General features: G+C 43.2%; 1 protein-coding gene across 2 annotated transcripts in view; it reads right to left on the bottom strand.

Moving 5' to 3' along the window:
- The window catches only part of AMOTL1 (angiomotin like 1), a 133040-nt gene that overhangs the window by 83876 nt on the left and 21806 nt on the right, over positions 1 to 27358 (bottom strand). Inside the window, exon 1 of one of the 2 annotated variants that reach the window (XM_030883743.3) lies at positions 24122 to 24379. The exons of the other annotated variant lie outside the window; for it this stretch is intronic. Within the exon in view, the coding sequence (XP_030739603.2) occupies positions 24122 to 24170 (49 nt within the window). The 5' untranslated portion in view covers positions 24171 to 24379. Of the gene's footprint in view, positions 1 to 24121; positions 24380 to 27358 lie in introns of those variants that run through there. 2 annotated transcript variants of the gene reach the window in all.

The raw sequence follows: 27358 nt of genomic DNA, 5'->3' as shown, positions 1-27358 counted from the left end.
TCTGAGATAGTATCAGTGTGGACCAAACTACAGAAAGTATGCTTAACCTTTAAAGTAACAATTGAGTTCAACAGGGCCCTGTGATGTGAGCTATAAATAACAAAGAAATGAGTAAGACCACCCTTAGCCTTAGGATATTTTGATTCCATTCTGGAGACCACAGGCACACAACTATCCAAACTTCATCTCAGAGTAAGTGCTCTATTAAAGGGACACAAAGCTTTGGAGGCTCAGAAGTAATTCGTTACTACGCGATGATTGACAGAGGTGATTCGGCGCTAAAATAACAGGAGAAAGAGACTCCTGAGCTGAAGTGGAAAAAAGGAGGAGGATGTTAATCTGCTTCAGGGTGAGGAGAGGGTGCTAGTGAGGAAAGATGAGCCCCAAAAGGTAAAGGTGAAGCATAGGGACTGAGTCACCAAAGTGTTTGGTCTCTTTAAGCAATGGAGAATTCATTGGTGCTTGGGTATAGGTAAGGAGGAGGATGGAGCTGTATCTGCAGACCCAGAATCCAGTATTTAGGTTTAAAAGCCTATAGAGTTATCATATGATCCACCAATCCCACTCCTGGGCATATATCCAGAGAAAACTCTCATTCGAAAAGATACAAGCACCCCAATGCTCATAGCAGCACTACTTACAATAACCAAGACATGGAAGCAACGTAAGTGTCCATCAACAGATGAATGGATAAAGAAGATGTGGTACATATATACAATGGAATACTACTCAGCCATAAAAAGGAACGAAATAATGCCATTTGCAGCAACATGGGTGGACCTAGAGATTATCATACTAAATGAAGTCGGAAAGAGAAAGGCAAATACCACACAACATCTAAACTATGATACAAATGAACAGAAATAGAAAGGGGGTGGGGGACGGATAAATTAAGAGTCTGGGATTATCAGATACACACTACTATATATAAAATAGATAAACAATGAGGTCCTACTGTATAGTACAGGGAACTATATTCAATATCCTATAATAAACCATAATAGAAAAGAATATGAAAAAATATATATACATACAGGTATGTATAGCTGAATCACTTTGCTGTACACCAGAAACTAACACAACATTGTAAATCAATTGTGCTTTAATAAAAATAAATAAATAAAAGCACTAGCACATTATTTTCATAACACTACAGAAATGGAAAATAATTTAGAATTAGGTGGTTCAACTTTCAACTACTACCTATCATATCCCTGATAGTCAATCACCTCCAATTAAATACTAATAGTGTTGGAGAACCCTGAACTCACTGTGTGAGCCTTGGAAGCTGGGTCTACCACCCATTACAGAAGCCAAAAGGTCCCCTCCCTGTTCTAGCAGTTAGGAGGACCGAGGCCCAGTCAACTGATATTCCAACCAAAGACTTTGAATCTTGAGGAAATGACACAAAAACAAAGGATGCTGATAAAGTATCTATGGTAACAGTACCCCCAGGAGTCCAGGAGCAACAGTGGTATCCATGGTAGCCGCCATCATCACAAGACAAGTAGCCTAGCCCTGCCTGGGTTGCCGGTATATCTTCACCTAGGTTCCTGCTCATTTTCTGAGCCTTCCCATTAATATGGGAGCTGCCCAATATACTTCCAATAAATTCTTCTTTTGCTTAAGTTAGCCAAAGTTACTTTGCACTGCTTACAGTCAAGGACTTCTGATAGACATATATCATAGGTCTATATGTGGAATCTGAAAAAATTATACACATGAACTTATTTACAAAACAGAAATAGACTCACAGACATAGAAAACAAACTTACAGTTACCAAAGGGGGTGGGGGAGGGATAAATTAGGAGCTTGAGATTAAAATATATATACTACTATATATAAAATAGATAAACAACAAGGACCTACTGTATAGCACAGGGAACTATACTCAATATCTTGTAATAATCTATAATGGGAGAGAATGTAAAGAAATAATATATACATTTATGTATAACTGAATCACTTTGCTGTACACCTGAAACTAACACAACATTGTAAATCAACTATACTTCAATAAAATACTTTTTAAAAAGAACTTCTTATAGATACAGAGACTTACCTTACAAGAAAATTTAATTGTTCTGACCCCTATTCTAAGAACACAACACTGTATGGTAAGTACTACATGACTTAGCACAACCTGCCTTGAATTATAGCAACTCATGTCTATTGCCCCAAATACCCTTTGCACAAAACCTAGAGACATACTTGCAGTTTCCCCAAAGTTTCCTCCATCTGGAGGGCCTTTCTCCCTTTACGGAAAAAGGAAACTCTTACTTCGGCACACTCTAAATGCTAAACTATATACCCTGACTATCCAAATGTCTCTGGAAGCCCTCCTCTAGTGCCACTTCCTCCAGGAAGTCATCTACCCCTCCTCCCCCAATTTTGTATATGCCACTCACCTGCATTCCCATCACATTTCATGCATATTTATGCCGCAATATATTACATTGCCTGTGTATTTCATTTTTTTAGTTTTTTTTCTCTCCCCATTAACTTATAAGTTGATTAACAGCAAGGATCTTGCCTTATTCACCTCTTGTATCTCCAGTTTCCAGCAGGAATAAGATCAAAGTAAGTGCTCAGTACCTATTTATTGAATCAATGACCCATCTGCATATGTTCACAGTCCCTAGCAGTTTCTAGCACATAATAGGCACTCAATAAATACACATTAATGGAATTAAGATACATTTTAAAATAACCAATTACAAACATATTCTTAATTCTACAGAGCTTAACTCAAAGGCGAGTTGTCTCTTTCAATCTACTCAGGAGACCAAGGCTTGGTAAATGCTAGTGGGGAAAAAAAAAAAAGGGAGAAAGCCATCTAGTGCTAAAACAGGTTAATTACAAGCATGCTGTGATCCAAATCCTGCAGGGGCTTTGTACATGTTAGAGGTAACAACATCACAGGGATTTTGTAGCTTAAACACAAATTCACATTTAGAGAAAGGGGCTCTTTGGTCCCACTCAACACCCACAGCAGATCCCAGAGCCCTGGGACTGTGTGCTAAATACAGCCCTTGGTTTCTGCTTCCTCACATGTCTGAGAGCTGGTGCAGTCGGGAGACCTCTAAGTGTGTCCACTCATGCACCGTTAAAAAGATAAATAAATAAAAGGAGTCATTGCAGTCCCACCACCCAGAGTCACAGGGAGCATACAATGAGAGCGTCCATGGTAAAAGGACCCCACCTACCAAGAGGAAATCATTTTTTAAATGTGGGTTTTACTATCACATCCAAAGGCTACATAAATATCTTGACTCAAGTACACATAATTATCACAATTCATATTTCATGTTGATGTATTTGGTGTTTAACTTAGCTAAAACTAAAAGTACCTGGACTTCAGAGATTCCTTTCCTCAGGTAAGTTTTTTCTTTTAAACCACTTTATTAAGGTATGATTAACACATAAAAAGCTGTACATATTTAATGTATACAGCTCGATGAGTTTGGGGATAAGCATACACCGTAAAACTATCACCACCATCAAGGTCACAGACATATCCATCACGACCCAAAGTTTTCTCCCACCCCCTCTATTATTTGTATGTGTATGTGTGTGTGTGGGGGGGGTAAGATCTTAATCTATCCTCTTAGCAAATTTTCAGTATACAATACAGTACTGTTAGCTCTAGGCACTATGCTGTATAATAGATCGCTAGACCTTATTTACTTGGATCAGTTTTAATAAATAAGCCCTATATTAATTTAATAACTGAAATTTAAATCATCTTTAAACATACCCTATTTGTTTATACTTATCTCAGGACCACAAAGGGATTCTTTTGGGTGCCCTGCCTCACATTTTGTTCCCAGTGAGGAAAACAAATTATTACTAGCAGGTAAGCTCCATTGCTCAAACGTGTTTCTATCACTGTTTGCAGACAGTAAGTACTTAATGTTTTGGGAACAAAGGAAAACAAACAGGATGAAGAGCCTTAAAATAAACCCCAAGACTTAAAGTGACAACATGAATGCACAGCTGTGCTCCTCAAAGCTCCCTCTCACCCCCACTGCAGAGAGAGCAACAGTTCAGACACGAGGATCTTAGGACCCTCCAGCCTTCCGGATCCTAAGAGCGTGCTGTTGCAGCTTAGTGACCCCGAGAGGTCTGCCAGGCAGCAGCGTTTCACAGGGACTGGGACTCTGGAGAGGCAAGTACATTTCTTCTTATCACTCTCGCCCACCCCATAAGTCAGTATTGGCTCATGGATGAACTACATAATTTAAAGCAACGAATATTCCCCAAGAAATTAAACATCCCTTTAGTAAGAAGAGTATAATCAATAATAGCAATTTACTGAGGGCCTATTAAGTGCAGGGATGATATAAAAATTATTGTATTTAATTATCACCCTATTCCCATTGTACAGACAGGGATACCAGACTCACGGTGGTAAAGTCACGTCCAGAGTCACAAAACTAGCCAGCAGCACAGCTCCTAAGCCCTTCCAACAGCAAAGCTCTTTTTACTATGCTATTCTGCCATCCAAAGATCCCCCAATCGTGCACACTTAATTTTTTTAATTGAAGTATAGTTGATGGACAATATTATATAAGTTATAGGTATACAATATAGTGATTCACAATTTGTAAAGGTTATACTTCATTTATAGTTATTATAAAATATTGGCTATATTCCAGGTGTTGTACAATATAACCTTGTACCTTATTTTATACCTAATAGTTTGTACCTCTTAATCCCCTCCCCCCTCCCCCTCCCCACTGGTAACCACTAGTTTGTTCTCTATATCTGTTGAGTCTGTTTCTTTTTTGTTATATTCACCAGTTTGTTGTATTTTTTAGATTCCACATGTAAGCAATATCATACAGTGTTTGTCATTGTCTGACTTATTTCACTTAGCGTAATACCCTCCAAGTCCATCCATGTTGCTGCAAATGGCAAAATTGCATTCTTTTTTACGGCTGAGTAGTATTCCATTGTGTGTGTCTGTAGATACATATTTACCACATCTTCTTTATCCACTCGTCTGTTGATGGACACTGAGGTTGCTTCCATATCTTGGCAATTGTAAATAATGCTGTTACAAACACTGGGGTGCATGTACCTTTTTGAATTAGTAATTTTGTTTTTTTCAGATATATACCCAGGAGCGGGATTGCAGTACACACTTAATTCTAAGTCCTCTTTTCCTGCCTAATTTCTTATATTAATGTTAGAGGAGTTTTAATGAAATGTCCTTGCTTGTGGATAATGGGGAAAGGCTCTGGGAAAGTTTCCTTCCCTCCATACATGCCTGCATAAATGCCAGTATATAGGAGACAGATTTGTGTTATTTCTTATAAAAGCTTAGAGTAATAAGAACACACCACCTGCCAATCACCAGAACACCAAGGCAGTTGATGAAACCAACCTTTCCATCCCTTCCATTTGGCCACATATTATTTTCATGATGGCGTCTCCACTTTAACAGTGAATCCTAAACCCGTGGTGTGTCAGAGTTACTCATGGATCATATTAAAATGTCACCTCCAAGCCCCCATGTCAGACTTGTAACATCGGGATCACCACAAGTACGGACCAGAAAGGAAGTTTTTGGCTATGCCTCCCAGCTGATTTGAATGCAGAGTCAGGTTTGGGAAGCTTGTACTTCTCTGCCATATAAGATCTTATATAACACATGAACTGAAAAGTTGTGGTCAACTGAAACTTTATAAATCGATCACATTTTAAGCCAAAACCTGTTAGATCTGAAGAATCCAAACAATGATGAACAATTAAAGGAGACAACTTTTCCTAAAACCAACCAGCCAACCAATCTGCATTGACTCCTTTAAAGTGAAAAATCCTTTGCATAAATGTGTTACTTTTTAATAAATTCAGACTTGAAGTCAATAGTTTTAGTGCCCTGTATTTCATAATAGTTAACCCAAATGACTGGTAAGGGAATATGCCTATTTCAGCTACATCTGAAATATTGTTATAAAGATACAATAGAAAAGTGATCATACAAAAAAATACATCTAATTCACCATGATGAGAAAAAGCCTGGGAAACTGCCTACCATATTATATGATAAATACTTCTAAATCTGAAACTGAGAAATCACAGGGCCAACTATGCCAGCAAGTCATGTAAAACAAGCAGCTATCTAATTATAGGGAAGGAAGGCAAAGAAAGTAACATTACTGAGCACGACATGATACACAAACATTATCTCAGATAATTCTCACATCTCTGAGAATTAGGTTTCATTATCTCCTTTTTTCCTAAACAAAAAGCAGGAATGTCATGCTCTGGGTCACACAAAAATAAACAAATGGGACCTAATTAAACTTAAAAGCTTTTGCTCGGCAAAGCAAACCATAAACAAAACTAAAAGATACCCCACAGAATGGGAGAAAATATTTGCAAAGGAAGCAACCAACAAGGGATTAATCTCCAAAAGATACAAACAGCTCATGCAGCTCAATATCAAAACAACAAAAACCCAATCAAAAAAATGGGCAGAAGATATAGACACTTCTACAAAGAAGACATAAGGATGACCAAAAAGCACATGAAAAGATGCTCGTCATCACTAATTATTAGAGAAATGCAAATCAAAACTACAATGAGGTATCACCTCACACTGGTCAGAATGGCCATCATCAAAAAATCTACAAACAGTAAATGCTGGAGAGGGTGTGGAGAAAAGGGAGCCCTCCTACACTGTTGATGGGAATGTAAATTGGTACAGCCAATATAGAGAACAGTATGGAGGTTCCCTAATAAACTAAAAATAGAGCTACCATATGATCCAGCAATCCCACTACTGGGCATATATCTGGAGAAAACCATAATTTGAAAAGATACATGCACCCCAGTGTTCATTGCAGCACTATTTACAATCGCCAAGACATGGAAGCAACCTAAATATCCATCAACAGATGAATGGATAAAGAAATGTGGTACATATATACAATGGAGTACTACTCAGCCATAAAAAAGAATGAAATGATGCCCTTTGCAGCAACATGGATGGACCTAGAAGTAAGTCATACTAAATGAAGTAAGTCACACAGAGAAAGACAAATATCATCTGATAACACTTACATGTAGAATCTAAAAAAAGTGATATGAATGAACTTATTTATAAAACAGAAACAGACTCACAGACATGGAAAACAAACTTATGGTTACCAAAGAGGAAAGGTGGAGGGGAGGGATAAATTAGGAGATTGGGAGTAGCATATACACACTACTATACATAAAATAGATAAACAACAAGGACTTACTGTATAGCACAGGGAACTATTTCAATACCTTGTAATAACCTATATGGGAAAAGAATCTGAAAAAGAATATATGTATTATATATACACATATATATAATACATATACATATAACTGAATCACTTTGCTATACACTGAAACTAACACATTATAAATCAACTATACTCCAATAAAAATTAAGTAAATTTAAAAACAAACCTTTTCTTGGATATTCCTCTATATTCTATTATGTTAAAGTCTACTGGTCCATCTTTCACTTTGAAGGGACTTTTCTTTACCAGTGCAGGATTTCCTAACATCATACATTGGTCATTGGGAAAATAATGGTTCACCGAACTATGCAAAATCTTCCATACATGGAAATATTTCAAGTAAGCAATATCAACAAAATTGACAAAATCACATTTGTTATGACAACACAGATCGCAACCATCAAAGTCTTTTATGTATTAGGAAGTTGTCAAGCTCATGGTGGCAAATCCAAGTTTTCCAAGATTCTAATTTTCACTTGAAAGCTTGAGTCTTATCATTGGTAACAAATACTGTGCATTGATTTTCTTGACGTAACAGTCACCCTTTATTCACTTTTGAGAAAACAGCTATTAAATATCTAACTCAGAATAACCATAGTTTGTCGATTGTTCTTTCAACTAAAACTGAGAAAAGCTGCTATTAAGGTCACGATTCAAGTGCTTGTCACACAAGGGCTCCTCCTAAGTTTGCTGCAGCAGCACGTTATGTGTACTTCCCACTTCGTCACACAAGACACTACACAGATGTACTTGAGGTCGGAGATTTGACAGAACGGATCATCTGTACTGCTTCAACAAGAACATTCTTAAGTGAAACGGGCTTTTTATATTGTGTGCTGGTGAGAAGCAGCCTGACTTCTAGTACAGTCGGGGGCCACTGCCTTGATTCATGTGGACCCACCTGCAGTTTTACCCACTTTTGCTTTTGGACCATCAGTACAAACGTCAATACGGTGAAAAAGGCGCATGTCTTGGTATTACTAAGAAGATAACTTTTAGGTCTCAGAAAGCCCCAGGGTTCCACAAGCCACACTTTGAGAAACACTGTTTTTTGTTCTATAGCCTTTTCCAGCAAAAAATGTGCAACTTAAGGAGAATTTTAAGATGAAAAATGTTGCAAACCAGTCATACTTGAAAATGATTTACCTCCCTGCCCAGGCAAAGGAAGATGCCCACAGCCCCGAAAAGCTGGTGAGACATACAGAGAAGACGTACAGAGGCCCTTTGATGCAAAGCGCTGCTTGAACTCTGTCAGAAGAAAGATCCTGTTGATTACAGAAAATGCATCTGAAGAGAGAGAGCAGCCCCTCTAGAAAACACCTGTATAGGAATGCATCTTCTTGCCCTTGAGGAATTCTTATAAAAGGGAATAAAAATCAACAATGACATTTGATGGGCAAAAAGCCTCTGTGAGATTGCTATTAGGAGGTGGGGAGAAAAGAAACTGTAATAACTTGCCTGGTAGGAAGTCAGGCAATCTTTGGACAAAGGGAAGGATGTTAAGACATGATGACTGAAGAGAAAAGAGAATGATGCTATCAAGCCAAAAGACTTGAGTATTAGAAAGATGTAAAGAATAAAAACGACAGAGGAGAAAATACCCACTGAATGGAAAGGAAGGATGTGCCATGCTTTTTGTTCTGTCTTGACAAATCTGTTTCTTAAACAATGTAAGAATCCAGGCTCTACCATTTATTAGCTATGTGAGCTGGAGCAAATGAGTTAACTTCTTGGTGCCCATTACCTTACCAAGAAATGGGGATAATAGGACCTACTACATAGGACTGTTAACAAAGCTTAACTGAGACAATGGCAAGGGCTATGAGCAGTGTTCCAGCACACAGTAAATGCTCAATACATTTTAGCTTCTTTTGATGAGAATGGGGAAACGGAACAAGAATCAAGGCTGTTGGATGGACCTAGAGATTATCATACTAAGTGAAGTAAATCAGAAAGAGAAAGACAAATACCATATGATATCACTTATGTGTGGAATTAAAATATGACACAAATGACCTTATTTACGAAACAGAAACAGACTCACGGACATAGAGAACAGACTTGTGGTTGCCAAGGGGGAGATGGGGGAAGGCTGGAGTGGGAGTTCGGGATTAGCAGATGCAACCTATTATACATAGAATGGACAAACAACAAGGTCCTACTGTATAGCACGGGGAACTATAGTCACTATCCTGTAATAAACCATAATGGGAAAGAATATAAAAAAATTTTTTAATTAAAAAATAAAATAAAAGCAAAACAACAAAAGAAAGAATCATCGCCGTAAACTTCACTTTCAGGAGAGGATCCAACCAGTGAGCTTTTTAGGAACAGCAGCAAGATGCTCGACCAAACCAGAGATGAAGGCTTTTAGAGTGGTTTAGGCCAGACTATTCAGCTGACTGACAAACAAGACTAAAAGTACACTTTCAATTTTCCAAGAATTTGGAATAAGGGACATCTTACAACACACGATTCCTCAGAAAATGAGCATAATGTTGTGGTCCTACTATCAAAAACCAAAATAAAAGGATACACGGTGTCATCCAAAAGCTCTCCAAAACTCCTAACCTGTCTGGCCACCCTGGCACACAGGAGCCTAGGTGGACCTGGAGAAGGTGTCAGGAACCAGAATCTAACCTGAACACCGTCAGCTGCTCCGGAGGCTCCACCCTCACACAGAAGGACAATAGGGTAGTTATTTGGAGTCGGGGTGGGGTGGGGGGGGAGGCAGATTTGTCCTTTGTACTGAGAATTACAAATAATTCAAAAAACCCTCCTCTCCTTGTCACCTGTGTTCCATGACTTTTCTTTCAATCCACCGGTGGTATAACAGGATGGAGGTCAAGGTGTGAACTCCAAATCTCTTCTCTGCATCTCCTGCAGTGAGTCCATCCCTTTCACTGTCAATGGAGGAAAAAACTGACCCTTTACTACCTATGATCCTGAAAGCCTAGTCCTTCAGGATCATAACACAGGTGGCAACTAAAAGCCTATTTTCATCCCCAAGCAGTAAGTCTTATAACTGGCCAGTAAAATGATAAATCAAAGAATAAAAATGGCTGACCTCGCTTCAAGATGTATAACGTTATCAGTTGACTACAAAGACCCACTAGAACATTTCCTCTAATGCCCAATGCAACAAGTAACTGACTAATTCCTCCAAGTCAAGGGTTTCAAAACTGATTTACAATAATTTCTCTGAAAAAAAGGCCTGAATCAATATGACCAGAACATAATGTAACATTTCTGGAGATCTGAATCTCAGGTCTGAATCAACACAAAGGTCATCAACGTGAGCGGATTTCACTGCTATGTTGATGAGGCTTAAGTTTAGTTCGGTGGAGGTTTCTAGGTGATAACCAGAATTAAGAGCCCGAGGGTTGTTTTCTTCTTAACTTCTTAAATGGATGAGCAAACAACAGATCACAGATTCCTAAATCCTTTTTCTATATGATGAAATAAGGCAGATTTTGCAAACAATGATGTATAACTAGCACTAATCTTCCACTGGTCTTCCCAGATAGAACAACTCACTCAAATCAAAGAGAAAATTGAAACGTGAATGTAGACAAAACGCGTGCTGTCGCCATAGAACGTCTCATATGACTCCCTGACTCATGCCCCACCTGATGGTTTTCCAAGGGCTCCCCTCCCTCATCTGGGAGAACCTACTGACTCTGATCTGGTCCTTGTCGGTCACGATTCCAGCCACCTGAGCTTCCGGCCAGTCCTCCAGGGCTCCATGTCCCTTTTCAACAAATGGCATTCTTCAGGTCTAAGACCTGCACTGTTCCTACCCACTTCTAGTTCTCAGACTGGCTGTCACTTTCTCCAGGGAGACCAAAAATGACAAACCCAGGATCATGATTTTTAAATTATGACTTAAATATGATTATGGTTTTTTAAAGGGGGAGGGCAGGAAAAAAGAAAGAGAAAAGAAATTTTTGAAAAGCAAAACTAAAAGACCAGGACAATACTGATTTAGCCATCCTATCAGACTCAGAAAGCAGCTGATTTATGTGAAGGTTCTGAGCTATCTTTGGATCAATCCTCTAAGAGCAGTTCTTAGTGAAAAAGAGCTGAAGCAAAAGGCCATGGAGGTCTTTAAGGCTGCAAGTTAAGTCAAGGGCATTAGAAGGCTACAGACAGCCAATGAAAAGAAGTCTGCCAATTCGAACACTTTTTTAAACAAGATGACTTTTTCAGAACTCGATCCAGAGCATATTCTATCCCTGAACTGCTCTGCAGTGCTGCTGACTCTGGTCTGTTCTGTGGGTGCTGACCAACTTCCACCTAGCAAGTGTCCAGGGCTCTCACAGTCCAAATCTTTAAGAAATGGGAAACGTCATCAGCATAGGGCTTTCCAGTGTATCACCGAGTACCTCTTGCACATAGAACATGTATGTGAATTTTTACACTAATTCTATTGTCATTTTGCACCCTCAGTTACTACCTATTTTAGTTACTATCCTATTTCAACAAGGAGTAGGAAAGCATCCTCTTGGAAGGTAACTGTGGTGCTTATATCTAAAAAATGAGACTCACTGTCCGCAAATATTTGTATTATCTATATACCCTTCTCCCCCCACCCTCAATTCAAACAACACATCACGTTAATTGATGTTTATAATGATGATTCTGAACGATCAAGAAGAAGTTACACAAGGCAAGAGCTGAGGGAGTGGAGGGGCGGAGTTGGGGTGGGAATCAATCTTGCAGAAAAACTGCCACATTTACCTTTAACTACACAGAAAATTCACATCTTCAGAACAATACATTCTCTAGGTGGTCCAAATGCTGAGGATTTACTGTGTGCTCAACTGTTAATACTTTATCTTAATATTGGCGACATGATTCTTATGATGACTTTAGCAGTTTAATACACGTCTGCAAACTCCTTGACACTCCTGTAGAAAGATGAGCTCCCCTTCCCTTGGATTTTGGCAAGCTTTTAAGTGCACTGCCCAATAAAGAACGACAGAAGTGACTCTAGGTGACTTCCAAGATCAGACCATAAAAGGCAGGGCAGTTTCTATCTTGTTTGCTGGGATACTCACATCTGGAGCTCTGAGCCACCCTGCAAGAATTCTGACTAGCCTGATGCTGTGAGGAAAGGCCACTTGAAGGGGCTCCAGTCTGCAGACCTAGCCTTCAAGTGCATCCCAGCCCTGACGCCAGACAGGTGAATGAAGGAGCCTCCAGATAACCCAATCCCAAACCATCCAGTCACCCCCCAGCCTCCTCCCAGCACATTGGAGCAGAAACAAACCACCTCATCCCCGTCTGAAGTCCAGATCCACAGAATCTGGACGCAGAATAAATGAGTGTTTGAAGCCAGTAGGATGAGGCAATTTGTTGCACAGCAATGGAACATGGGTGATAACTAACACATGACTCTTTTAATGTGTCAGATATTGTTCCTAGCACTTTACATATTTTAACTCACATAATACACATAAATTCTTACAATGATCTTTGGAGGTCGGTGTTACTATTATCCCTATTTAACATATGAGGAAACTACTTAACAGAGAGGTTAAGTAATTTGTCCAAGATGACAAAGCCAGTGAGAGGCACCGGTGGGAAGTGACTCCAGGTTTCCAGCTCTGGAGTCTTAACCATTCAGCTCCACAGATGAACACATCACAACTGGCCCATTAGGCCCACCTCCCATCATCTCTACTGAGTGTCCTCCACTAAGTCACACTCACACATCTAGTAATTCCCTGGTTGCATCTGTGTCCTCCATATACCCTCCCAAGTTCCCTGGCAGGGAACTCTTCCATGCTTCTAGAAGTCACGATATCTGTCATTTCAACACGTTTCCTCTTACGCAGTCCACAGTGAAGACAGAATACTTGAAAGGCAGTTATTAATCGTTTCTTGGCCTTCGTTTCTCAGAGTGGAATAAACCAGTTCATTTGCCTTCTGTTTTCTAACATTACATTACTTTTAGAATATAAATTCCATAGGTGCAAAGGACATACACCCCACACCGAGTTCAGTTCCACGCACGTGAGAGACCTCAAATGTCAAATGGAGGATCTATATCCTTTTACTGTATCCTCACCAAATTCTCTACCTCAGTATTGACTTGCACAGTCCAGAGTTAGTAAATCAACAGATTTTTATTGAGCAGTGAGAGCTTCTGTATCCAAAATTTTGCCTAATTTATATTCTGTCCCCAAATAAGAAATGTCATGCTCCCCAAATGTTCAACATGTACCATCCTCAGAGAAGTTGAAACTAATTCAGAGTAGTTTCTATTAGAATATTTGTGATTTCTGCCTAACTACTAAATTTAATCCTACAAAAGCTGTTCACTTTATGAGCAAACTTAATTACACAGAGCCCATTTTATGGTCCTAGACTACAGTGTGATCTTGGACAGTTAACAAATGCCATTAAAATATAAATATTTGTATTTCTTTCCATTATTTTCCACTCCATATTCCTGGAATTTATTTTGGAGAAAGTTGAAGGTAAGTAACTTCAGAATTTGGGGAAATTTTAGCTCTAAACTCAGGACCAAGATAATCCCTATTTCGGAGTAGACCTTTTCAGATATACCCTTTCCTTTTTTTGGATGACTATTTTACAGGAGCAAATCTAAAAGTTAGCTAAAGTGAATTTATTCACCACTTTTCATGCTGCCACGCATTTTGGACCTACCAGGCCAGTCACCACCATGGGGAAGGGTGAGTGTGACAGGATTCTGTCCTTTTACAAACCTCCAGCTTCTAACCTTACACCCCCATTATCTTCAAGGTTTGCGTAAATGGTTTTGTGCTGGTTACAGTACTTTCCCAGGTGTCTTCATTGAAGCCTATTGGGATTTCAGAAGACATTTTCTTTTTCTCTTCCAGATAAAGGAACATTAGTCCATGTCTCCTTTCAGAAACTAGAGTGGGGTTACGTGTGTTCTGCAGTGAGTTTACGACTATGCACTAAGGAATGTCCACTGCCTCCACGAGTTTCCATAAATCTGAGAAAGCACATTCCCTAGTCTCTGTTCCTATCCTTCCTCCTCCTCGCCCCATTCCTCAGAAAAGATCCCAGACTCTCCCTCTTGTCTGCCCTCACATCGTTTTTTTTTTTTTTTGACAATTATTGGCTCATCCTTTAATGTATGAGGAGATTTTATAAATGGATAAGCAAAAGTTTAACATAAATAGAAAGTTTTCAGGAAAACAGATACAGGTAGTTTATAAACATGTAAAACGAAGCTAAATATCACTCATAATAAACAAAAATTTAAAATATAACAGTCTTTTGTCTATCAGATGGTAAAATTTTAACAAAATTGAATTGGGGAGAATTTATGGGAAAAAAATAGAATCTCTGGATGGCAACTTGGCAATATCTATTAAAATTCAAAATGTACTTATACTGTGGTTATCATTCTAGGAATTTATAGTAGATATATATTAGTACATTTGCAAAGAAGTATGTAAAAGACAAAGTACTGCCTGTAATATCCAATACTGAAAACAAACCTCACATCCCTAAAATGAGGACTGATTATAAATTACAGAGTTCATATGAGTGAACAAATTGCTCTCACATCTTTCAACCTTTTCCCACATCACCAGGATGAGCAACCTAGTTGCAGTGATTTTAGGGACCCGTCCCTCAGGAAACAGGGCCTTACTAGAGAATTTTACATTCTCTCCTTTCCCCAGACTTGCCAGATAGAAAGACTCACTCACTAGAAACTTGGTGGTCAGAGCCCTTCAGAGCACAGCTCGTGGAAGGAAGGGAAAGGCCTGCCTCACGCCTGCTCTCAGGGGTTCCGTTCCTGGGCCACGCCATCCGGAGCAGCCCTTACAGCTGAGAAGCAGCAGCTGGAAGGAAGATGCCTCCTTCCTCCGGGGCACAGGGCCACAGGGTGTGTGTGCGCCCCACCTCACACTGAGGAGGCAGAGTGAGCCTGAAAGACATGACATCTGTCATCCTTTTCCTGACCTGCCTGTCCTGAGAGGGGTGGAGGGAGGGAGGGAGGGAGGACAGAGTTCATCAGAAGAGGTGGGAGACAGCAAAGTGGGAACACCTGTCACATGGCTCCCACAGAGTCCAGGTAATGAGGAGTCCGGCTGGTTGGGTTGTGGAGACACGTGAAGGGCGGGGACATATGCGAGAACCATCCTGGGGGTCAACTGCGAGGACCTGGTGACTGACTGGATGCTGGGGAGTAAGGAAAGGAACTTGACAGTTTACAGAACACGTTCAAAGGAGGCAAGAGTGAGGATGACGCAGCGCGGAATGGCATCCGAGCAAGTCCAAACTGGGGCCACAAACCAGACGAGTGAGCCCCCAGCCTCCCACGAACAAAGGCTGGTTCAACAGGGCAGCCGACCCAAGGCGGAGGAGTCCAGGCCGCCTCTGGATCCTCCCCAGGAGAAGGGGGTCTCAGGGCTAAATCCAGCCTAACATTTCCATTTGTTTCTCTCAAGGACCAGATTCCTGGAAGAATCCCATGAACTGAACCAAAGCCTCGAATATCCCCTAGAAACAGTAGACCACACCCCCCCTTGATAACAGCCTGCTAACTTGATAAACTCCATGCCCAGATGCCTTGCTGACCCACCTTCCAAAGGAAATGAGCCTCCGAATTGCCAAGTGGCAAAGTGAGGTTCAGGCTGACAGGGCAGTATCCCCGCGGTATTTTCTCCCCATCAGTCACACCAGACTTCCAAGGGAAGAGTGGTACATTTCACTCAAAAACGTGCCCCGGGGACTTCCCTGCTGGCGCAGTGGTTGAGAGTCCGCCTGCCGATGCAGGGCACACGGGTTCGTGCCCCGGTCCGGGAGGATCCCACATGCCGCGGAGCGGCTGGTCCCGTGAGCCATGGCCCCTGAGCCTGCGCGTCCGGAGCCTGTGCTCCGCAACGGGAGAGGCCACAGCAGTGAGAGGCCCGCGTACCGCAAAAAAACAAATGTGCCCCGGTCCCACGATATGAAGCCCAATGATGCTGCCTTCAGACAAACAGGGCTAGCATCCCTCTAGAATAGCACTGGCCAGTAGAACTTGCTGTAATGATGGACATGGCTCTCAGGCACTTGAATCGTGGCCCGTATGACTGAGGACCTGAATGTTTAGTTTCATTTAATTTTCATTAATTTAGATGGCCACATGTGGCTAGCGGTTAACATGGAAGGTATAGATCTAGAACTTTAAAAAAAAGAAAGAAAGAAAGAAAAATCTGGGGGCCAGATTAAGCTGCGAGGAAAAAATCATGGAATTTTAATTTTCCACTGAGAGGAAGCGGACTCTCTTAACAGTGCAGCACCTGCTCAAGCTTTTTTCCAGCCCCGAGCTCTTCTCCGGTCATTACAACTACACATCAATGAGCCTCCAAAACATCGCAGCTTGGAAAGCCCTCGGAGACCCTAGCCCAAACGCCGGTCCACTGCAGGTAACTTCTCCACAGTGTCCCTGAACATTTCTAAGCAATCTTTACCGAGTACCCCCAGCAGCAGTGGAACTCAGCATCGGGAGAGGCAATCCACCTCCAAATCCAAGGACACTCTTCCAAAGGGAAATCAAGGACGCTCAAAATAATAAAAAAACAAATTTTGCACCATGCTTTACCTCTTATACGGCCCTTTAAAAGGCATTATCTCAGGTAAGCCTCACCATAACCTTAGGATATAAGCATTAGTAAACACATTTATTTTACAGAAGTTAAGTGAATTAGCCAAGGTGATATGGCTGGTATATGGTCACCATTTACCATAACCTGGCATGTCTTCCAAGCACTGAGAGATCAAAAGACAGCCGAGAGAAGGAAAAGTCAGGGTGGGGAAGGGGGAAGGCATGGAAGAGGGATTAGAGGAAAGGATACAGTCATGTACATCAACTAGGAACCTCAGAAATCAAATCTATTTCGATCTCAACCATTAAACATGAACAGAATCAGTTCCAAAGAGTAAGGTACCTCAGTCTAGGTCTAATTTATAGGGGCCAATGCTCTAAAATCGTGCTTCTCAAAGTGTGGTCCCCGAACCAGCAGTGACAATATCACCTGGAAACTTGTTAGAAATGCAAATTCTCAGGCCCAATCCAAGACCTGCTGAAACAGAAAGTCTGGGGCTGGGGCCCGGCAGTCTGGTTTTAAAGAAGCCTTCTTGACGATTCTGATGTCCACCCACGTTTAAGAACCACTGCTCTACAACTGTACATCTAAGGCGCAGTCCGTTTCCTCTGGGAAATAAACAGCTTGGTCATCAAAGGAAAGGAAAGGGAGCTGCCAGTAGTGAAGTTTGGGACACAGTGACATCAGCCCTGGCTTACTGTACCTCGGGTAATAAGGACCCCAAACTCTGAACTAGCTCAGGACAGCACACACCTCCTACCACCTCCTGTGGTCAGGGCGGAGAGAAAATTGTTCTTTACTCAGAAACTCTTGGTTTAGAGGTAGGGAAAAGGTATATTCTATAAGGAGCACTAGGTCGTGAATAGAGTATCCTAGCTTCTAACCTCAATCAATAAATAATATTTGTAAACAACAAGGTCCTACTGTATAGCACAGGCAACTATATTCAATATCCTGTAATAAACCATAGTGGAAAAGAATATGAAAAAGAATATATATATGTATAACTGAATCACTTTGCTGTACAGCAGAAACTAACATTACATTGTAAATTAACTATAAGGACATAAAATAAAATTTTAAATAAATAAACAGTATTTGGTATACAGCTCAGTTCCCAAGTGTGAAAAGGCAAGCTTCTATGAGTAAGAACTGGGATTCCAGTTTCTCAAAGAAACAGATACATGAGAAAACACATAACATTATAAAACCATTTGTCTTTCTGCTATGTTACTACTACTACTAATAATAATAATAATGATAATAATAGGCATTTACTGAATGCTTTGAATGTGCCAGCACTGAGCTAAGTGCTGTATGTGCATCAATTCATTTCACCTGCATGCAACTCCACCAGGTAAGAACCATTACTGTCTCCACTGTCTCCACGAAGTTGCACGGGTCTGAGATCACACAGAAAGGAGGTGGCATGGCCAGGAAGCAAACTAGGGCCAGGAAGCAAACTAAGTCCATCTGACCCTAAACAATCCAAAATATTACTGCCTTCTTCATTTTGACACATATTCTAACTTTAAATCAATTCAAGCTTACTCATACTCAGTTTTAAGTACTGCATTTTCTTTTTTTTTTTTTTTAACCTATTATGCCATGTGCTGTTCAAGAAAGTCCTCAACCACTCAGTTTGCCCTAAGTCCTTCAGCCTGTGCTCAAGAACCAGGGTAACCCACACTGAAGAATTCATGTCAGTAAAATATCTAAAAACTAGATCAAAGGCAAGAACCCATTTTCTTCCCACCGTGCTTGGGCAACATGCCCAGGGAAGCCCTCCCTGACCACCTAATCAAAGTGAGACCTCCCTGCTGCTTCTCTTCTCTGTGCCCCCAAATACATCACGCTCTTCTCTTCTATCATAATATTAACACCTGGGAATGTCCACATACCACCTCACCAATAGCGAGCTCTGGAGAGTGGGAACTATGCCTGATTCACCCGTGTGCTTCCAGAGCACTAAATGCATAATCAACACCTAAGAGATGGTTTAGAAGATGGATAGCAAGACATACGCATTCTTAAGAGGGTAAAAGTGAACTACAATTTGAATATAAAATGTAAAACCATGAAATTTTTTTTAAAAAATAGAAAATCGTTGGAATATTAACCTAGGCAAAATGTTCTTAGATGTGACACCAAAAGCACAATCCAGAAGAGGAAAAACTCAATAAATTGGATGTTAGCAAAATTAAACATTTTTTTCCTGCAACTGAAAAGACAGACTACATACTGAAAAAAATATATACGCAAGCCACACATCTGACAAAGGACTCATATCTGGAATATATAAGGAATTCTCAAAGCTCAATGGCAAATAATAATAATAATCCAGTTAGAACACGGCAAGACAGGAGCAGACATTGCACCACAGAGGACATACAGGTGGCAAACAAGCACATGAAAAGATGTCCAACGTCATTAGCCATTAGGGAATGCAAATTAAAACCATGATGAGATTAAAAAATTTACTGGGACAGCTAAAATAATAAACAAAAGCTGGTGAGGATGCAGAGAAACTGCATCTCTCACACATTACTGGTGGCAATGTAAAATGGTAGACACTCTGGAAAAGTTTGACAATTTCTTAAAAAACTAAACATACACCTACCATACAAAACCCAGCAATCCTAATCCTAGGCATTCGTTCCAAAGAAACAAAAACTCTGTCCTCACCAAAACCTGTACATGAACTCATAGCATCTTTAACTGTAAGAGCCAAAAACTGAAAACAACCAGGTGTCTTTCGGTGGGCAAATGCTTAAGCAAACTGTGGTCTATCCACACCAGGGAATACTACTCCGCAATAAAAAGGAACAAACTAGTGATAAAGCAATAGTCTGGGTGGATCTCAAGGGTATTATGCTGAGTGAAAAAGCTAATCTCATAAAGATCACATACTGCATAATTTTATGTATGTAATATTCTCAAAATTATACAGGAGAACAGAGTGGTTACTACAGTTTAGAGATGGAATAGGGGGAAGGGGAGGGTGACCATAAAGGGGTGGCACAAAGCAGGGCTTTGAGGTGATAGAATAACTCTGCATCTTGATTGTGGTGGTAGCTACAGGGAGCTACACATGTGAAAAAAAACTGCACGGGAGGATAACACACACAAACCCGAATGTTGGCACGTAAAACTGGTGAAATCTGAATATGGTCTGGATCGCACCAAGGTCCATTTCCTGGTTCTACTGTTGTACTCTGGTTATGTGAGATGTTACCAATGGGGGAAACTGGGTGAAGAGTACAAGGGACCTCTCTACTATTTTTGCAACTTCCCATAAAGTTATAATCATTTCAAAACTAAAAGTTAAACAAACAAACAAGTGAGCTACAGGCATTTTACTTAAAAACAAAACGAACAAGAAAAGAGGTGTACATAGCTGCAGTACTGGCCAGTGAAGTCCCAAATACAGATTGAAACACACACAGTAGGATCATGTGACTTTATTATTCTTTTTAAGTTAAGCCCAATTCTCCAGAGGCTTAACAGGGATACATTTCCTAACACGTTAGGGCTACTCCCCCCGCCCCCCCAATAAAGGGAGAAAAAATGCCTGATGTGTGAGACACTTTGGGAGTCCAGGAGTCTGGTCCGAAGAGCCTGGAATGAATATACCCTACGATTTCACAAGGATGGAGGCCAAGGGCCTCACAAGTTAGAGAAGAACTCAGAGTGGTGGCAACACGCAAGCCCAGGCGTGCCTCCGTTCCAGAAAATGTAGTGTACGGATCCACCCACAATGGCCAAGATTTAAATGTTGCCTTCCCTCACAAAACAAACCAACAAAATAAAACAATTTTTTTAAATCGCTAAGCAAACAAATAAAAACCTCAACAACCTCAGACTATTTCCAACGAACCTTATAATTATGTCCTCTTACTTGACCTCCAAGTTACCCCTTGCTTTTCAAGTATTCTATTGCCTAGTGAATTCTGGGACATAAGAACCTACCAAAACTAATGAAAGAATAGGAGGAGAAAAATTATTCAAAACACTAGAGAATTTCCTGATCTAAGCTTTCATATGCATTTAAAATGCAGATAGCTACTTGCAAGGAGTGAGGATGTTACTCTGGGAGAATTTTGCTTATCAGGACTACTAATGGGTCTTACAAAGTCACTTCCTTTTTAATGTATTGGCCTGGAAAATCAGATTTTTACGATTTTCACTAGCAATTCCTTGTTTTCTAAGTTGTTCATTATTTTTTTCTTTAAAAAGCTTTACGTTATACAGTGCTTTATCATTTTCAAAGCATTTTCACAAATTGCTATGAAGCACTGGTACCTAGGGGCTGTACTTTTCAACAGAACTCTCACCAGCCAGACTGCCATCTAATTTCAATTAGGTCGGTCATCTTTCCCCCAGGCCCTGGGTCTACAATTCTCCACAGGGGTAGACTTAAAAAAAAAAAAAAAAAGCAGAGCTCTATCCACAGAAGCCTCCAGACGAACTGGCCAAGGGCAGAAGACACTCTCAAGTCTAATCAGCAGAGTGCCTTCCCAGAAAATCACTCACATTTCTGCACTCCTGTGCTTTTCTTAACAGCACTTTAAAATCTCATTTAAACCGAAAGTCCTCCATTAGCTCGCATGAACAGATGTATTTTTAAGTGCTTTGATCTCCACATGCCCTTCAGTACATTAGTATTCTTCACCCCCCACCATCACACAGAACCAAAAGACCAAGACTTGGGTGCATTTTAAAAAGAAGGGAGGGCTTCCCTGGTGGCGCAGTGGTTGACAGTCCGCCTGCCGATGCAGGGGACACGGGTTCGTGCCCCGGTCTGGGAAGATCCCACATGCCGCGGAGCGGCTGGACCCGTGAGCCATGGCCGCTGCTGGACCCGTGAGCCATGGCCGCTGAGCCTGCGCGTCCGGAGCCTGTGCTCCGCAACGGGAGAGGCCACAACAGTGAGTGGCCCGCGTACCGCAAAAAAAAAAAAAAAAAAAGAAGGGAGAGGGGACTTCCCTGGTGGTCCAGTGGTTGACTCTGTGCTCCCAATGCAGGGATCCTGCAACAAAGACCCGGTGCAGCTAGGTAAGTAAACATTTTTATAAAAACTAAAAATACTAATAAAAAGAAGGGAGTGGGAGTGGAGTGAAGAGCACCTTCTCTCCTCCTATCCACTTGCAAAGTTCACAAGGGTTTCCTCATTTATCTTGAAAAATGTATCTCACAAAAGCAAAGTATACCCATCCAGAAACTAAACATCCCCCATGCCCCACCAGGGAGAGTAGAGGCAGGCAGCTCTAAAGCCTTCTACTCTATGCCCTACTCCTTTTAATTCTGGTCAAATCAGTGGTTTCCAACCCTTTGCTCCTCTGTAGAACAGTTCAAAGTGTATTAAGGATTGTGCCCACATTGCTTCCATAAAAAGCATTATAGTAGATGTACTATGATGATCAGAGCAGCGTCCTGGGAGATAAATGTCACACTGGTCTAGATGCTTCAAGAACTTGCAAGCTGGAGAGACACCAATGCTTAACTTGGGTCGGACGTCCACGGAGAGCTGCCGGGTCCAGGAGTGGTGGACACCCCGGAGTGGTGGACAGCCCGGAGTGGTGGGCAGCCCGGAGTGGTGGGCGGCCAGGGGAAATCTTAGTTTGGCAGCGACACACTGGCCAGTTTTGGAAGCAGAGAGAGAGAAATGACTATTCAACATTTCAAGCCCAGACTTTTCACTTCCTGAAAAGGAAGGAAATTTTTTGGAATAGTAGCTGTTAATAATCCCTCTATTCTGGTTGTATTTGCTTATAGCAAGTAACGTTATTGTTTGGGGTAGTCCAAAGCATCTTCCGGCATCATAAATGGCTCTAGTGACCCACTATCTCCAACACCACCAAGGACTTTAAAAAGCAGTACAAAAACTCGATTCTCCTAACATGCCTCGGAAGAAGAAAACGGGCAACCGTGTCCGCACTGTATCAGGACAGGGCAAAGGAACTGAGGGGGACCGAGGGCGGAAAATGTTCGGTCCCAACCTCAAAGGTTCCGAGGCCCATCGTCAGGGCCACGTCTACTGAAGCCTCAGTTCAGGTGATCCACACACTAGCCGGGCATTTTCCAAAGCATGTGCCACTCGGGGACAGGAAACCGACGCCAAAGCCAAAGAAGCAAAGACCCTTCGAACAAAAATGGAAAGGGAAAGTCTTTACAGCCACCAATCAAGATACTAGAGAGTAGGGCGTGGCGAGGCGCGGGAGCTGCGGGCAGGCAGCCGGATTCTCAGCCTGGGCTCCTAAGAGGTAAACTTGGAAAGGTCGCCGCGGCGGAGGCCCTAGAGGTGGGTGCGAGCCAGCGCTCGTCGGTTTCGCCGCCCGGTCCTCCAGCCCGGCTGCCCACGGGGCACGTCCGGCCCCTGCCACAGCGCGGGCCCCGCTCTGCCCAGCTGTCATCGACCGAAGTGCCACGAAAGTCCCATTCCAAGAAGAGCCATCTCCACTTGGAAAGTTTAATGTTTTTCCCCCTGAAACCAGATTCTTTTGAAGCAACACGAACAGCAAGGGAGAGCTGGATCTAACTCCCCAGTTTCTGTCAAAGAAACTTGTCCCGGGAGAACAAAGAAGAAGCAATCAGAGAACGCGATCCGAGGACGGGGGTCCGCGGCGCGATCGCTTCTCCGCCCCCACCCGCCAGAGACTAGACTTTGGGGCTACAGGAGGGGTCCGGCGCGTCGGGCGGGCCACCGTGCGCGCCTTTGTCTCGCGCGCAGGGAAGCGGCCACCGGCCACCCCTTCCGCCGCCTCCCTCGGCCGCCGGAGAGCCGCGCGCCGGCGCGTCGCGGAGAGGGCGGCCATATGGCAGCGCCCCTCCGGAAAGGCCAGCCCCAAGGCGAGGGCGCGCCTGCAGCCCCGGCCACGGGCCACGACGGCCAAACGACTCCCAGTCTTCGAGGGGGCGCGGGGAGGCGCGGCGCTGCGACCCGGCCGGCCGGCTCCGGGGCCTGCAGAGTGGCGCGGGAACAGAGTTCTGATTTTTCTTTTTCTTTTTTTAAAGCAATATGGATAAGGGAGATCAAGATTCCGGTGGCAAGCACTCCCGGCCCCCGGCACCGAAAAGGCTGCCCAAGTCGTTCCGGAGCCGGGCCGATCTCCGCCCCGAACTCCCGGAGAGGAGCCGCCGGCCCGGAGAGGCAGGGGGCGGGGAGCATCGATGGGCCGGGTCCTCTGCGCGGGAGAGTCGGAGGCGCCCGCCCTGCGCCCGGAGCGGGGACTGGTTACCTTTCACTGCAGACTCACAAGTTCCCCGCCGCAACTTTGCCCTCCACATGAGGCGATCATGGCTAGTTCAGTGCCGCGGATGGGGAAGGCGGCCGCCAGGCAGCGCGCCGGGCATGGCGTGTGGCAGCCTGGGGAAGCGGCGCCCGACAAGCAGCCCCATTCACAAGGAAGAGGAGACACGCCGAGGCTTCCCCTCCAGCCCCAAACCGGACCACCGCCGCTGGGTCCTAGAGCGTCCCGTGCGCTGCCGCCGCCGCCCGCGCTCCCCGCGCCCCGCGCACCGCGCGGGGAGGGTAGTCCGGGATCGTCACTGTAACCCTACACTTCACCCCCGCCCAGCGCCCGGCCGCTGGGCCCTAGAGCCCGTCTCCAGGCTTCCGCCGCCCCTCCCGGGGCCCGGGAGATCGCCAGCTGAAATTGCCCCGAGCTCTAGCTGACGTGTCTCCCCGACAGTTAGGAGGGCGACGGCCTCCCTTGTTTTGGTCCCTGCCGAGGTTTAATTCATGTCAGACTCCACTTCTCCTTCCTTTGACTTTCTCTTCCTTCCCACCAGGCCAACTCCGGCCGAAATCGGTTTCCCGATCTGCCCTCAAAGTCCAGATCAGTTCTGTGTAGGATTGTTTTCTTCTTAAGCGGAATTTCCAGATGAAAAGTGGCCAGACTTTTCTCTTTGCATTCCCCTAGCCCCAGTGCTTCTATCATGCACTGGGATTGGGCGACAAGCTGCTGCTCTGGGCTCCGTTGACTAGCAGAAGGGTCAAAACAGATTCTACAACCTCAGATATTACAACCAGTGGTCACAAACCTCTAGGCTGTTACCTGCCCGAGCGGAGGCGATTAAAGTAATTCTGGGAGAATGTTGCTGATTCTGTCCCACCTCTTAAACCAGGCTACACTGAGTAACACTCCTCACCCACCCCAGTATACTCAATTGCAGACCTCGGGAGCCTTGATCTGGGGACCCCAAACCTACCCACACCATGTAACATCTCTCCCTAGCTTCCAGGAGCTGTCTCTGCTGCTTACAGGAGCACAGGCCAGGTAATAGTATTGCAGTTGCTGAGGAAGATGTTAATAGGAGAGCCAGGGCATACCACACCTCTTACCTTGTGCGCCTCTCCTCTCTGCCTTCTGTCTAGACCAGAATTCTTTCAGGAATTCCCGCCTGGACTGTGGCAATTAGCTAACTAGTCAGCCAGCAGTTTTACCCCTCCACTCAATCCTGGTGGGTTGTGTGTCCCTCTGATTCCAGTCTTTCCTTGTGATACATCCCTGATGGTTCAGTAACCTCTGCTCTCAAGATAAAACCCAAATGCAATAATTTAACAATTATTTACCAAAAACCTACCACATTTAAAGTCCGATACCCTAGTACTCGATAACACATAAAAGAAACGAAACAGCAGCTCACCAGCCCTTCAAGGATTTATTTATTTAAGATAACAAAATACGCAACCACAGAGCAGGAAAGCACTGGAGATGCTTGGAAAAAGTGGAGAGCAGCGGTCCCCTAACCTTTTGGCACCAGGGACCGGTTTCCTGGAAGACAATTTTTCCAAGGACTGGGCTGGGCGATAGTTCAGGCGGTAATGCGAGCAATGGGGAGCGATGGGAAGCAGCAGATGAAACTTCACTTGCTCGCCGCCACTCACCTCCTGCTGTGCGGCCCCGTTCCTAACAGGCCAGCGGGCCCCTGGTGGAGAGGACTGAGTGCATGCAGGAGAAAGGAGAGCCTTGAAGAGTGGTGGAGCTCAGAGCCACTGGCATTGTATGAATTTAGCATAGGCTGGGGGAGAGGTGATGGATAGAAAAAGGAGGGAAAGTAGGAAGGAAACTAACATTTATTAATGGCCCCCTATTAGATACCATACTATATCCTGAGAGGCAGCAGAATTTAACAGTTACAAGCATCCGCTGGAACAAAACAGAAATGAGTGGTTGAGTCACAGCTCAACCACTCTACCTGTGGGCACTTAGGCAAGTCATCTACCTTCTCTAAACCTCAGTTTCTTCATTTGCAAGATGAGGGAAATTGCACCAACCCTCACAGGGTGGTTGTACGGACTGAATAAAGCAACGAATATAAAATACTTAGCATGATGCATATAAGTGCTCAGCACATTTGCTATTATTTCAAGCAACCCTCCATTAGCCCTGGACATAGGGAGCCCATCTGGGAAATAGCTACAGGAAGCAATGACAACTGAGGTTGGGAGACAGAAAGGAAGAAAGAGATACCAGGTAGATACCAAATCTTTGAGGATGCCCAATACGGGGAAGACACAAAATCTCTGAAGCAAGATTTTACTCTTTTCGTTGACTAGACAGCTATCCTGGGAGAAAGAACAAAGTAATCAAGTTAACTCAGATTTTGTGCCTGGGTCATAGGAAGAATGGATCATTCTTGGAACATTTATAAACCAGTTGGTCCAACGGATGAACCAATGATGGAAGAAGCAGAGTTGAGAGGGGGAACTGGTTTGAGAGAGATGTTGACAGGCTTCCTGTCCTCTGGGCAAGAGAAAAAAGGGACAAGAGCCTGGGTGAGAAGTCAAGGACAGAAATGCAGAGAAAAACAGAGATGCAGCTTTGAAGATCAGTTTACTTGGAGAATGCCCACGACAGAAAATTCAGGAAAGAAGGAGGCAGAAGAGGCAGACGCTGGGGAAGTAGAAGAGCTAGGAAGGTTTCCAGGCATGGAAGCTAGAGGAAGCTTTAAGAAGATGGTCCCCCTATCAAATGCCACAGACTCCTAGACTTCTGAGGAAGTGACAGGCACAGCTTGTGGGCTCAAGAATCTGCTGATTCAATCGGGTGGACCCAGCCTAGACTTTTCAAATTACCAAATGAGAGTTTACTAGGCCAATTTTCCCCCTCCGCTCACCTTAATTTCCTCAACCATTAATAATCACTATATCAAATGCAGAAAATGAATAATCTTCTACATCAAATATATCTGACGCGTGCTCAGGAACTGAGGCCTGAGAAAAAGACTTCAGATTTCACCAGCAAGAGGCCATCGGTAACATTTTATAGTATATTTGGCTGCAGATCCTGACTAAGGCTGGGGCCAAAAGGAAGCAAGGTATGTTTACAATAAAAACTGAATGCAGCTTTACTCGCAGTAAGGGAGTGAATCAGTCGGCATCTGTGATTTTGGACCTACGTACTCACTCTACAGGTCAGCATCCTTTCTATAAAGCGACCCAAGTTGTCTTTTACTCACCCCTAGGACAG

This window comes from Globicephala melas, chromosome 8, assembly GCF_963455315.2.
Source record: "Globicephala melas chromosome 8, mGloMel1.2, whole genome shotgun sequence".
Lineage (NCBI taxonomy): Eukaryota > Metazoa > Chordata > Mammalia > Artiodactyla > Delphinidae > Globicephala > Globicephala melas.
The sequence above is the reverse complement of the archived record's forward strand: the minus strand, read 5'-3'. Positions and strand labels throughout refer to the sequence as shown.